This window comes from Polyodon spathula, chromosome 18, assembly GCF_017654505.1.
Source record: "Polyodon spathula isolate WHYD16114869_AA chromosome 18, ASM1765450v1, whole genome shotgun sequence".
In the NCBI taxonomy this organism is placed as follows: domain Eukaryota; kingdom Metazoa; phylum Chordata; class Actinopteri; order Acipenseriformes; family Polyodontidae; genus Polyodon; species Polyodon spathula.
In genome coordinates, this window is record NC_054551.1 from 22,381,037 (window position 1) to 22,395,928 (window position 14,892).

Genomic DNA, 14,892 nt, shown 5'->3' on the forward strand with positions numbered 1-14,892 from the left:
CATCTATTAAGAACAAACAAGTAGATTTTAGATGACAGTAACAAACAAAACACTCATGGCAACTCGTGGTACTCCTTTCTTGGTTAATCTTAACCATAACAAAAAGGAACAGATCATCTAGCCACTTCCCCGTTTGTACCGTCAGTCACACCCCCTTGGTTAGTGAGTGCATCCGTTTCTCCTCCAATCTGCGGTTGTACATAGCTTTCCCTCTGGAGCAATGACTTGGTGTACCATAGCTCCTTCCCCTTTCTAGATGACCGACTTCCACCTAACCCTTAGAATGAATTGTCTGACCATCCAGTCCGGGGTATTCTGTTCCCTTTACGTAGCAACCTCACAGGTTGGGAGGGAGATTTATAACCAAGATTCATTGTTTCTCTATCACAGTGACCTTGAGAGATCAGTTTGTGACCTTCAAAGCAGGTATTACTGATCGGCTATCTTAGGGCTTATCTACCTCTCACATCACAGACGATGTAAAGCAGGCACAAAGTGAACTCTGGAGAAGGGCTTTAGAATGTAAAATGTAATCTAGTTAGCTCTAATATGTATGTGTTTGGAGGGGGAGAGGTGGTAGATGTAGAGTCAGTTAGTCCTTCATATTACCTTGCCTGGTCCGTAAAACTGTGACCAGCCTGTTAATGCAATGGTTTAGTTCCCTGTTTATTAAGCGCTGTTAGAGATAGCCCCCACTTTGTAGAACTCTACTGTTGAGTATCCAGTGGAGTAGAAAGCTTTTTTGTGCGAGCCACAAGATCTTGTTTCCTGTTAAAATCTCTGCATAAACTCACCTTAGTAGCTGTTGTAAAGTGACTAAGCATTCTTTAATAGGCCCCCAATTGCTCTGCTCTAACTACTAGGCCCATTGACTCAATCACTCTATGTTTTTCGCAAATACGAAATAAAACGAAATGCAACATATAAAACGAAGTGCAAATATAAAACAAAATAAAAGGAAAAATCATTATAAAACAAACATAAAATGACATTTTTAAATTACAAAATATACATTAGTAATTGCAATAGTGGTTGTCAAGGCTCAGTCGTTACCATAGATACGGTTTGAAGAGAAACGGAAGTTCTGACTAGCACTTGCGCAGATGTATAATTTGGAGTGAATCGTTTGGGAATTCAAATTGTGATGAATAAGAAGAGACGTTTGTTTCTAAAATACCAAAACTGCACATGACAAACAGGGGGTGTATGCAGCTAACGGAGAAAATATGGCTTGTTTGTTTATATTTTGTATCTGTATGCTAATTCTTTGTTTTATATCAAGTGGTGCAAACTCTGTTTTGGTTTTGAATACATTTGAATGCATGAATCTGCTTTGCTTCGTGTTTAAATACTGAGAAACCCCAAGCTTGTTTTGTATGGAGCCCTGCTGCAGTGCAATGGGATTGAAATACGGTTCCTATCGTTTTTTTTAATGGGTAGATTGCCGTATGTGCAGTTATTATGACCAGCCCCACACAGTAGTGTAAAATATATACATTTTTTTGTATCATCTTGTATTTTTATAGCGGGCATGGGCAGCATTTACTGTAAAATAAGTGTATAGTGTATAATAAAAAATATGTATGTAGTTAAAACACGATGTATACTATTGTTGATCATTCATCAATTTGAGTTGTTTTATTCATGTGTATTTGTAATAAAACCAAATAAAACTAAATTTATGAAAAATAAAACAAAAACTTATTAAAAAAAAAAAAAAAAAAAAAAAAATTCCACAGGGCTCTACTCATGTCTAACCACTAACCCACACTGCCTCCCAGTCCCTCCTCTGTAACCACTAACCCACACTGCCTCCCAGTCCCTCCTCTGTAACCACTAACCCACACTGCCTCCCAGTCCCTTCTCTGTAACCACTAACCCACACTGCTTCCCAGTCCCTTAGTTCTAACTGGTAGCTCACACTGGCTCCCAGTTCATCATCTCTATCAATTATGCCATTTACTGCTTCCCAGTCTCTCAACTCCAACCACTAGGCTTAACTGCCTGTATTGATTTCTAATTGTATTCTTAAAAAAGAACACAGTGTTCATACAGTGTAGCTGGACTGTTATCTGAACTTTCTGCACATCTTTTTTTCTCCCCAAATTTATCCAGCATCAGCTTTCCCCTGCCTCCTTCATCAGCTTGACAGACTGCACTAAAGCAAGCAGGCTGGATACTTTCATCTGACAGGTTGCTATGACAGCACTGGAGACAGTCGAGCTCTCAGCCAAATTAGTAAACGCACACGTCTGTCTGTACACACACTGTACTAGTCCAAACAAGCAACAACCTTCTTCTGTTTTGAACACTGTCTTGACCAGCTTACCACTGGTCAAGACCGTACTTCTTCTTTCTAGGTCAAGTATTTTAGAATCTCTTCCCCCTAACACAGTGGTACTCGCTTATCTTAGTCAGCCCAGTCCTTATACCAGCCTCATTTGTTGAACTGATCAGTTCAGAGGTTTGTTCCAATCATGCATTTAATTGTGAAAAATAAATATAAGGGTGAATAATTTGTTAAGCATAGGTTATTGGGAGTAGGAGATTGTGGGTATGCATGAAGTCGTCTCTCAATCAGTACACCAGTCCATCTGTTTGTCTCACTTACATTTTTACATGTATCTTCTTCTGCCCAGCCCCAGCCCACTCACACAGGACTTGCTGGGTTCAGATTGTGTCTGGGACAGAAGAGCTCCCCCTAGTGAGCTAACATTGGCACTACAGTAGCACTTGAATGGTTCTGTACCTTTGGGCAATGATAACATAAGAGCAGTTACTGTGATATGAGTTGTTGGTAGAATAATACCACTGAGTAAATATTTTCATGTTTTGACTTACCTGTGGTATTGCTAACATATACACAGATAACCCCATTCATTACCATATCGGTGTGTTGTCTTATAAGGACACGGGACCACATTTGTTTAAATATCCATTGTGTTGCCATTTCTGGTAATGTTGTGGTTTGCTTATGGTTTTGCTGGGGTTTCCTCAGTGCAATACTATTATGGTATTGTAAAGATATTTTACAAATCTTTCTTTGGTGGTCTCAATTCTAAGTACTGTCTTTCATAGCCTTACCCTCTATGCAGGTAATGTAAGAAAGGTGGGGTGGCTAATGAGCTTTTGCTCAGTGCCATTTTCCTTGCAAGGGGAGGGTGCACAAAGTACTGAAAACAAGGGTGCCAGTAAATGCGACACTTAATTTTTTTGGAAATAAATTTATAATTTGTGAAATGTGTAATTTTGGTTGATTCCCTTGAATCATTAATAAAGTACAATATATATTCCAGATGTTGGAAAATTACAATATAGCTCAATACCTTTTTTCATCTTTATCAAGGGTGGCAATCATTTTGGAGGTGTATGTGTGTGTGTATATATATATATATATATATATATATATATATATATATATATATATATATATATATATATATATATATATATATATATATATATATATATTTCATTATGCAAAATATAAATGCAAGTAGAACAAAAATCTCAGCTTATTTTTCTTGGTTTTAGCCATATTAAAGCTGGCAAAGTCGTTGGATGTTGTTGGAACTTTATTGGTATTATTCAAGTGATACAGCCGGTATCAGATGCTTATAATTATTATATGATACAAAAAATGTCCCTGTTCCTCTCCCCAGGGTTTGAGTATTTTGAGGCCAGTGCCAGAGAGAACATCAATGTGAAGCAGGTGTTCGAGAGGCTAGTGGACATCATCTGTGTGAAGATGTCCGAGAGCGTGGACACGGACCCTTCGATGGTCAGTGGAGCCAAGAACACCAGGCTGACCGACAACCCTCCACCCCTGCAGCAGAACTGCTCCTGCTAGTCACCTCTCCCCAACCTTTAACCTCTGACCCGTAACAATGTTGTTTACCTTTTTTTGGGGGAAGGAGTGATTGGGACATTTCTGATAGTTCAAAGAGAAAAAAAATCACACTTTATCTAAAGAGTCCTTTATAAAAGATTTATAAAATATACAAAAATATGACTCCTTATACACAGAATCTTGCTTCTCTAAGATATTTATCCATGGTTAGTCACCTGGACTATGTTTATGTGTAATTAACCTCTTTGCATCCACCCTTACAGTAGAGTTTGTAAAATCCCATTAGGATATCATGTACCTGTGTATTAACTTTAAAAAAAAAATGGTACCATAGTACTGCAATAGATTACTGGTTTTGCTTATTGATACCTCTGTGACACCAGTGGTACTGTATATATATATATGAACATGTTACCACTGTGGTACCCTTCTACCAATGGCTTATCCCATAGAACCATTGCATTGCCATGCTACAGCGATCCCTTAATTAAATTCCACATGAGATATTGTGTTTTTGATTAGCAGGAAGTTGTCAGGGGATGGTGGGGAAGGGATTTTCATTTCAAATCCAGATTTAAGCACAAAAACAGAATCGGCTAACTGGAGAAGCACAAAAGTCTTCGGAAACCAAAGGGTTGTATTAGCTTCTAATAATTACCCAGAATAGAAACGTTCCCTTCTCATCGCACTTCCGCCATCATCTGTCACACAATTAGTATCTCCTGATGAGGCGTAGCGAAGCGAAATGATGCCTTTCCACAACGCTGTGTTAATTAGTCCCCATCTTTTAATCACCTAGTGGTTCATTTGCAGTGCAATGCAGCATGCCCCTCTTTCATAAAGGGCTCTTAAAGCAAACGTGTGCTGAGGTTTTTGTCACTTGAATTCTTACGGCATTGTTAAAAAAAAAGGATTTATTTATTTATTTATTTATCAATCAAATCTATTGAAGGCTGTGTGCCTGTGATACACTGCTGGTTGCACATACCCTGATGAGCACTAATCTCAGACGATCTAATGTTACCTCAGGTATGGTAGTGCAAGATCAGTGCTATCAGGGTCTGTGAAAGCAGACGATAAAGATTCCTATTCAAAAAGCTTTAACACATGTTTTGTTGAATGAAACAGTAAGTGGTGTCAAATTGTGACATTTTGCTTTGATGTTTCCTCTCCTTCTCAGTCTTGCTATCAATTTGTTTGTTATCTTTCTTTGAGCTTGCGTGGGAGTGTTAACTACTGACAGTGAACACTGACTTCCTCATCCCAAAAATAACAATCTGTTGAAATGACATTTAGAATGCCGTAGAACACTTTCATGAACTGTTTTTAATTCATCAAAAGAAAAACAAAAAATATCTAAATAAAGTTATTTGAGGGACCCAAAGATACAGTGAAAACATAATTGAGCATCGGTCACAAAGATGTTTCTGGTTTCTTAAAACTGTCTATATTTTAAAGCGTTAAACACTGCCACTTATGATAGGACTAACTATTCGTATTCAAAGTCTGCAGGTTGTAATGTGTCTTCTCAGATACATGAAATGTATGCTTTTGAATGCATACAATAGTCCTTGGTTATTGTTCAATGTCTTTTTGTTATTAGACAGAGGGACTAATCAGCTTACAACTAAATTTTATAAAAGAAAATGATCTCTCTTTAAGAGCAACTTGATATAGGTGTGAAACATAGGTATTCTTCTTCTGGTTTAGAATCACTTTGTATATAATTTCTGTTTCAGTCATCACGTCCTGGTGACTTTTTTAAAAAAAACTCATAAGTTAAAAGTGCCTCTGTGGCCTCTATAGAGCTCTCGAACATGTCTCCTCTCTAAGTACATCTTGTACACCGGAGTGTAACCATCAACCTGTCCCCCTGCAACACCCGGTGAATGTAAGAAGTACCACATTTGTTCTATGTGGCATTTCTCACTGATGTGTTTCATACATCCTTGTACAGCAGCATGTTACACTCTGGTGTACCAGCTTAGAGGGAAGAGTGAATGTTTAAGAGCTCTTTTGAGGCCTCAGGGGTGCTTTTAAAATGACTGAAAAAGAAAGTATATACAAATTGACTCTAAGCAAGAAGACAAATACATTTGTTATCAGAACTATTGAATTTTATCTCAAAACATGCTCTTTGAGTCTACCAGACTAAAAACCCTGGACCATTCTGCCAGTAGTCATGGTCAGGGCTAACAAATAATCGTATGTAATTTAGACCAATTCAGATCTATTAAAATCATATGTTTAAACACCTTGGTTAGAGGAAGAACAGTTGGAAACATACCATTAGGATACTAATATAATACCAGTGTATTAATCTGAAAAAACACTAGCAGTACCACAGCAGACCACATCTTTACCAGCAATAGCAACACAATGCATTTGTAACAAGTATTGCACAGTGTTCCTGATGGACTAGCATACTGTCAGGTACTGATAGTGTACCATGGACCTGGCATATTTATTGTTTGTTTATTCCATTGTGATGCCATTGGTGTGTCAAAATGTAATACCACTCATACCACTGCAGCTGCCCTTGTGGCACCCCTTAGTACAGAACCATTGCATTGCCATTGTGGTGCCATCTGCATTGCCATTGAAGATCGTTTGATGTGGGTATAGGGAGAGCTGGAGTCTGGCACAGTCCTTTTTCTAATAGCTATACCACCAGCCTTTCGCAAAACTTTTGTATATACTTCTTTTTTGTGAAACCTGCAACTTTATTTCCTAATTAGCTGTTTTTGAATATCTGGTCTCAAGTTTCATCCTTGGATGTGTGTCTGTGTGTATATTGTGGGATTATGTTCACACTAATAGGAATACTGTAGTGTATACTTCTCAGACTCAGGGTGGTGCTGGGGGGGTTTTCATTGGGGAATGGGTAATATTTCAAAGGGTTTATAAAAGAAGGGGAGTTTATTAAAAGTGTAGCATGGTTAGTTGATATACATATGAATAACCAAACTCCTGGCAGGAGAATTAAAAGGATTTGTGTCATGTCTGCTAATTCCAAAACAAATGACCTCTTACCAGAGGGACTTAAATGGGCCAATATGTGCAATATTATTGTGTGTGTGTGTGCGTTCACATGCCTGTGAATAGGATAGTAGTTCATCTTGTGCTCAGTGTGTGCTCAATTTCATTTGATTTATGGGTTTTTAATATCTCCCCTGCCATTTACCAAGTCGTCCTTAAATCGCCGTCTAATCCGGGGCCTAATTTTTTTGGGTTCGGTCAAAATTTAATTATAAGTTTATTATTAATATCGGGGAGCAGAGTATATATATATATATAAATTATTATGATATATAATATATATAATATATATATATATATATATATATATATATATTTTCAAGCCTCTTTCTTTGTCTGTTTGGCTCAGGGCTCACCGACTTGTGTGTTATTAAAACCCCTTTTCTCTTGTTGAAAATGCCTGCTGTCATGAAAAGAGGCTTCAAGATAGATATCTAACCCTACTTACTTGCTTAAGGCAGTCACTGGGGGTGCTACGTAGAGGTCCTAATTTTGGGTGAATTTATGGGTTTTCATTGCAATCATTGGTGTTTGCCACTTGAGCTGGAAAAGGTTTATCTGCCTTAAAACAACGATGCCATTAGCTTTTCTTTCCAAGTGCCGCAAAATTACAGCACTGTATATACTGAACTCTCTTCGAACACAAAAAGTCAGTCCTATAGCTGAACTACAGAGCCATTAGTCACAGTGAAAGACTTCCATTTATAAAGTACTATGATACTAAAAATTACTGCTGCATTAACTACTGTCTAACAGTCTGAAACCGAGTAGTAATTTATTTATTAGTGGTAGTTAAGTAGTACAACAGTGACCAATAAGTCATATTTATATAGTGTGGTTTAAGTATGATATCATTTGTTAATACTACTGGGATCCACTACTCCCTGCTTAATTTGATCGACTAATGCTCTGAGGTATTAAAAATGTAGTTTATTGAATTTCCTGTTCAACATAGTCAGTACTGTACTGTCTATATACCATGTACTGGCTCTAGGTTCCCCAGTACTGTGCTCTCTGTTTTAAATATGAGACTCAGATATCCAAATTCAAAGGTAATGTACCTACTAACCATCCCTTTATGTAAATTTTAAAAGAAATATGATGTTGGGCTATCTGTCAGTGCTTGTGAAAAGGCCGTAGAGTATCAACAGTGAGCCTGATTTTCAAAAAAATGTGTGGAGAAAGGTCAACATGGCCTTTTCACTCCCTTGTTCCAGCCACATCCTTTATTATTACATTTGCTTTGAACAGGTACTTAATATCCTCAACCATTAAATTTTATCTATAGTATTAGAGATTTAGGGAGATTGGACATCCAGGACCTTGTGAAGCCCAGCAAAAAATACAACTACATGACGACCCAAAAGAAAGCATCTATGCTAGCTCCTTTGGGGGACACACATGCTGTATTGACTGGGTGGGTGTTTCTTGTTATTAAACTTGTGGCACATTCCACTATTACTTCTAAAACACATTGCACCTTCCATTTAGAATGTCACTAGCTCCTAGTAAATAAACGACTCAGGAAACTTTGTATGCCGTTGGGAACACAACTATACTAAGAAGATTGCAAAGGAGGAGTCGAAGAGTAAGCCACCTGTTTCATGGAACAAGGCATCAAGTACGGTTCTGTAAATCACAGAACTGACCTTTTCTAGTTTTTAATTGTAATATCGGCAAAACACAGAAAAAAACTGAGGCGAGACATAACCCCACTGAAGGAACTGTTTCAGTTTTAGATACCCACTCATGACCAATCGTCAGGAATAGTCCATGAAATATGGACACTGCAGTTACCCCAGAAATCGGGATGGCAAAATGACCTACAATCCATGGAGTATTCAGTTGAAATAACAAGTACAATAAAACAAGTGCAATGTATTGAAAATAGGTTATACTTAATCCTAAATTAGCTTGTTGATGCAGCATAACTTGGAACCGCGTGATTCACTGTTGATTTGGCATTCTGTTGTTGGATTTGAATGAATGTAAGATAGATTCAAAATGAGAAAAAAAAAAAAAAAAAAAAAAAAAAACAGTTTTTTTTTTTTTTTTTTTTAGAAAACACAATTGGCAGTGGTGTTTAATGCAGGTTGTCAGCTTATTTTAGATTGTTTTACTTAGGCTGACATTGTACTTTGTGAATTGTTGCAGCAAACAGATAACTGGTTTGTGCTCTTACTTTGCAATCACTTAGAGGGTTTCTCTGATAGAGAAAACTACAATTTTAGCTTTCTAGATGTGTAAGGCTGGTTGTATGCTTTATAGAACAGGGCTGGGCTATGAGTAATTGAATAGACTTGGTATGGTGGTATGGCTGATATATACAGTATCATGTACATGTCACATTAAGGAAGAGCTAGTCTAAAAGGGTAGGGTATTCGTAAAGATTAATCTTCTTTATCATTCATTTCCATGACCCTATTCACCATGATCCTGGTTCTAGCAGTGAAAGCATCCTGTTCTTAATGCTGGTATTTTTTTTATATTTTAGTTATATATGTTTGTATGTTTGTGTGCATACTTAGGGTGTGGGGGGAGGTTATATTTCATGTGCATTCATTTTTTAATGAGAAAAATTGTATCAACTTCTGCATTCCTACTTCGTCAGCCTTTGAGTTCTGAGTTCCCCACAGCAACAGCAATTTTGAATAAAAAATAAATCAGTTTAAATCGTTATAAAAAATTGGTTAATGACATGTGGGATAAATAAAAAATAAAATAGAACATACAGGTTCTTTGTGGTTAACTCAGAAATAACATTCGATTTAATGCAATAATAACTTACCCACTTAGAAACATTGTGTAGCCCAGCCCTGCTCATCCACGATTCTAGGCTAATCTTTAAGAAATATATACTGCAAAAACAACTGACAAGTGCTGACCTACTTTCTTTTCCAGATTTCACACTGGTATTAACAGAACAGTGAGGTAGGCACTAAAACTGTACAAAAAAGTTTTTTTTTTTTTTTTTTTTGTGATACCTATTAATAGGACCATATCATTGATGTGGTAAACTTTCTTCCTAATCCCCCTGTATATACACACTACCTTTCAATGCCACAAAGTTTCCATTTTGAGGTGAGAACTTGACAAAGAACTGGTAAAGAAAGTTCTTCTTACAGGTCAGTTTATCCTCTGAAAAACAAAAAAAACATAACATTGGTATCTGGAATATAAGATTCTGTTGTTATAGAGGTGATGTCATAACATTGTAATGGTGATTATTTGTAATGTATAGGAAATGTTGTTAAATTAAATCAAGCTAGTATATTTATTTTAAAAAATGTATTTTCAGTCCTGAAAGACCAAAAACTATCAGTAACGCTTTATTTGGCTGATGTAGCATTCTTAACAAGTTCATAAAAGTGACATAACACTAAATATCTATGAGCCTTCATAATCACTCTGACACTCCACAAAACATCCACATAAGTATTCATAACACATTGTCATACACTTTGCTACAAACCAAATGTACTGTCATTGAAATTGCAGCCTTTCAAGTGCATGCCTGGCATGCTAATCCATTTACACTGGTACTGTCATTATTGAGATTTATTCAATAGTATTGTTTGCTAGCATTATATTAAAAAAACATCATTACAATACATTTGACAAAAAAGAAATACTTCTCTGCATGTTGACTTGAATGCTACGTATTGTCCCAATTCAAATAAAGCATTAATGGTTATGGTTTACATTAATGGTTGAAGCCTTTTTCATGATCAAGCTGTGGAATTTGAGAAATGTCCATGTTCCAACCAACAGGTCGTTTAACGATACTTACTTGTGAACATTAGTTCTGTTCCCTTTTTAATATATATATATATATATATATATATATATATATATATATATATATATATATATACACACACACACACACACACACACACACACACACACTGTGTTAGCAATACCTGTTCAGATATTAATAGAAATTATTTTAAAGTCACTTCTGTTTGTGCTGCTTCTACAGCCCAGCTTCTTGTGTCTGTGTTTGAGAAAGTGGGGTGAGAGTGTGTGTATGTATGTGTATCTCAGACTCTTCATAAAGCTTTGCTAGAGTACAATGTTGGCAAATTGCTCTTTTTTTCTTGTGAAGTGTAACAGTTGAAACGACGGGTCAGTGTTTCAGTGCTAGAGTTACTTTGTGCATTTTAGAGATTGAAGAACTTGTACCTTTACAAAATGACAGTAATGATCAATGATAATAAAATCAAGTGAAATATGCTGATGAAAGTCAGTTTCCTGTGTCTTTTTTTGTATTCTTTATTAAGAATTTAAGATAGAGAGACCAAGTTGGGTTACTCTACTCAGTGATAAATATATACTTTTTGGAAAAGGCCTTGAAACAAGCTATAAAATGAAATAAAATAAAACTAAGGTTATTGGTCATGTGGAGAAAGAAAACTGGTCAAAATGTTCATCAAGGTGGGCATTTTTACCACTTCTCTTATAAAAGTTTCTCATAGTAAAAGCATAACAAAATGCAATAAACATAGTGGAAGCATGGCAAAGCATAGGTAAGCATTGTAAAGAAAAACAAGGTATGGTAAAACATATTAATAAACAAGGCAAACCCAGATAAACTATGGGAATGTATAGTATAACCATGGGGAAACTGCAAAAATACCATGGTACATTTTTGTAAGGCTTTCAGACACTTTCTAACCAGGTGGGGCATGAGTGGCACAACTCTTCATGCACACCACCATACCTCATGGTTTAGTATGCATTTACCTCTGTAATCCAAGAGGTAACAGAAATTAAATGAAATGCTTCCGTTTAGAGCCATTACACAATAGCCACATGATCCCTTTCAGGAATGTTCTGTTTGGAGTGTACACTTAACATTGGAACAAAAACAAACACCACTGCCAGAATAAACATGAGTTTCATAAACCCTACAATTGAACCGCTCTACAAAGAGATATACAGAGGCCTTCCTAAGTACTGACACACCCTGGAAGTTTTAAAGATTCGGTACATCAAATTTGCTGGATCACAGACTCCAGTTCAGTTGGATTGTTGGCGTTGGTTAAAATGTTTTGAAGCTACTCTTTAATAGCGATTTACTTAAAGTAGACAAAGCAGAGTACCATGCTTTGAAAATGAGGCACAGTCTAACTTCAAACTTTATGAGAGTTCATCATGAGCACATGGGGAGAGCTTCCCTCAAAACTTAGCTTTCTCATGTCTTTGGATCTTTCTTCACAGTGACACAAGACTCCACCACTGCCGAACTGAAAAGCCCAAAGTAGTTAGTGCCCAAGCAAGCCACTAACTACTTTCTATGGACGGGGAGCATTATTGGCATTTGGGAAGCGTTCACCTTTAACCCACTTCTAATCTCTTTGGTCAGTGATTGTTCTTGTCATTGTGGAGGGTAGCTGCAGTTCAATGGTACTTTTCGGTTTCGATTTGAGCAGTCCCACTCCTTAAATAAAGGAAATGACAATGCATTTTAATGGAATACCACTAATTTAATATTTTTAATTGCATTAATCTGACCTTGGCATATCTGTATTAATATGTTGTTATGTCTTCTTGTTTCTTCTTTGATCATTTTTAGAAACTCTTTGAGACTGACGTGAGGTGGGGGGAAGCATTTCAGTGTTGCACAGGCTTCAGTGCACCATGCTTCACTTATGGGCTTAAGTAAACAACCGTAGTGTGCTTCCTCACCTCACTTCCTGACAATCAGCCTTGAGGAGCCTTTACAGAAGTAGTTTCTGCTGGAATAGCTAGTAAGCATTGCTGAAACAATGAAAAACAGACATTGTCGGATATAAAACAGGTAAGAAAGGAAATATTAGCAAAATGTAGATATAGTAATATAGTGGTCCCTTTAAGATACTACAACTATCTTTTCTCAAACCAGTCCTAAACACGGACAGCATTGTAAAAGTGTTTTTTTTTTGCTCATAATTTTACACAAGACTACTAAACATGACAGAGTACAGAGTTAGCATTTTCTTGCTGTAATCTAGCCATACCCAGTTCTGACACCAGTGTGTTCACTTCAGTAAAACAACATGGAGGATAACGTGCCAAAGAGTAAGCGGTTATTTCCTGCTATTTAATTTGCTATGAGTATCTCACTGGTGGTAGAGTGAGGGAGACTGCAGTGATCTGCATGCATTTGTTTGCCTAGGTGCTGTGGCAGACACAACATTGGTTTATATTGGTATTCATCTGACCAGAACGAATAGCTGGAGAAATGTAGGGTGATATTATAATGTGCTATGTTTAAACCACATTGCTACTAATAACATGGTGAACCCTAACACTGCCATCGTTTACCATGGTTAATCTTTCCCAGACCCTGCTTGGTTATGTGGCACATGCGTTATCCTCCAATCAGTTCTTCACACGCTGAGGCTCTACTGTGGATACTGGTGAGCTACTGCCCCCTGGTGGGCAAAAGCCAAGCCTGCAGCCATTTGGCTAGTAAGAGGCTTGTAGCACAGTGAGGTAAGCCTGCAGGAGCGACAGAGCTAGTCCCCAGCAAAGAACGGCAACGTCACACATCCAGGACATTTCTCTCTGTCTGTACCCTGTCATTGTTGCTTATTAGCAAAAGCAAGATCAGTCGTGAGCAGCTGCTTCATGGGTGTGGTGCATTACTCATGGAAGATGTAGGTGATTTGAAAGTTCTGGATGATTCCAGAGAAAATGCTTTTGGTGTTAGCCTGGGAGATAAACATGATCTAAACAGCTGCTTTTCTGGTTACCATGAGTTGTTGTACTGGTTTGTTGCTAGCACTTGGATCACAGCATGCTTATCATAATGGTGCAGCAGTGGACGTTAACATACAGTTATATATAGATAGATTTCAGTGGAATTCAGAACACTAACTTACAATTTGGGAACTGTAAATGTACATTTTATAATGATTATAACTAGCTCTTGAAAACATTACACAATCCTTCCTAAAGGTGCTTCGTAACATTTTCATTTGTTATATTTTAGATTGGCTGAAAAATGAAGTTCTATCTGTAGAGTCTGTGGTCTGTAGTAAAAATAGAAACAGAGGTAGCACTTAAAGCTGCAGTGTCTCACAATATTGTTCAATTTAATATGATTCCTGGGTGAATGTTTACTATATTCTTCCTTCAGCCTTCTGTGCTCTCTGCTTCACTAGAAACCACATGCTGTTGGCTTACCAGTTTGTTTTACATTAGCTAAGGTAGTTTTCTATGCAGACTCACAAGCATTCTGGTCACTGTGAACAAAACAGCCATCCCTCCTGCAGCAGCAGGTATATCATTTATGCTGTAGTACTTAATTATATATGAATGCCAAATGTAAGACCTCTTTGCCCTTTTTTCCCTTTATTCCCTTTTGCACAAACTACCTCTGGGGAATATAAACAGATTGCATTGTCAATAACGTCATTTCTTGTGGTAGAGAATGAAGCAATTATTCCACTTCATTCACCATACAGCATCCACTTAATCAGCATATGGCAGTTTTTTTTTTTTTTTTTTTAATAAGAGGCATGTTAGTTAGTTATTATTAGCAGTGATGACTTGAATGACAACACTGAAGGGTACATTCTAGATCAGCATGGCATAAGCATTGTAATAAAGCTTGATTTTTTACTTGTACATTAAAAACACATCATGATATATGCATTCTAACACTGCGGTATTCCACGATCAGACTACATTCTTACATAGCTTTTCCGTCAGTGCACAGTTGACAGTCCAGTTTGTTTACATTCCCAAATGTAGTTTGTAACAGAATTGTTAAGGGAACATAATTTTGTGTTTGTGTAATAACATTTTACAGGGAAGACCAACTGGGCGGAGGATTTTAACATAGATAACGCAACAACTAATTTACATAGGTAAAACACTGTATAGTGCACTGCATCCTAAAGTACTACTTTCCAAGGCGAAATAGGCGGGTGTGGCTGTACACTACATTTCAAAAAAACCTGCTGGCGACTTGCATTTTCTAGCAGCACCGAGTATGAAATACAACAGAGCGT

General features: G+C 37.1%; 1 protein-coding gene across 1 annotated transcript in view; it reads left to right on the forward strand.

Moving 5' to 3' along the window:
• Positions 1-6,120, forward strand: part of LOC121331047 (ras-related protein Rab-3B-like) — a 33,969-nt gene extending 27,849 nt beyond the window's left edge. The window contains exon 5 of the mRNA XM_041278171.1: positions 3,663-6,120. Within this exon, the coding sequence (XP_041134105.1) occupies positions 3,663-3,850 (188 nt within the window). The 3' untranslated portion in view covers positions 3,851-6,120. The remainder of the gene's footprint in view (positions 1-3,662) is intronic.
• The last annotated feature ends 8,772 nt before the right edge of the window (positions 6,121-14,892 follow it).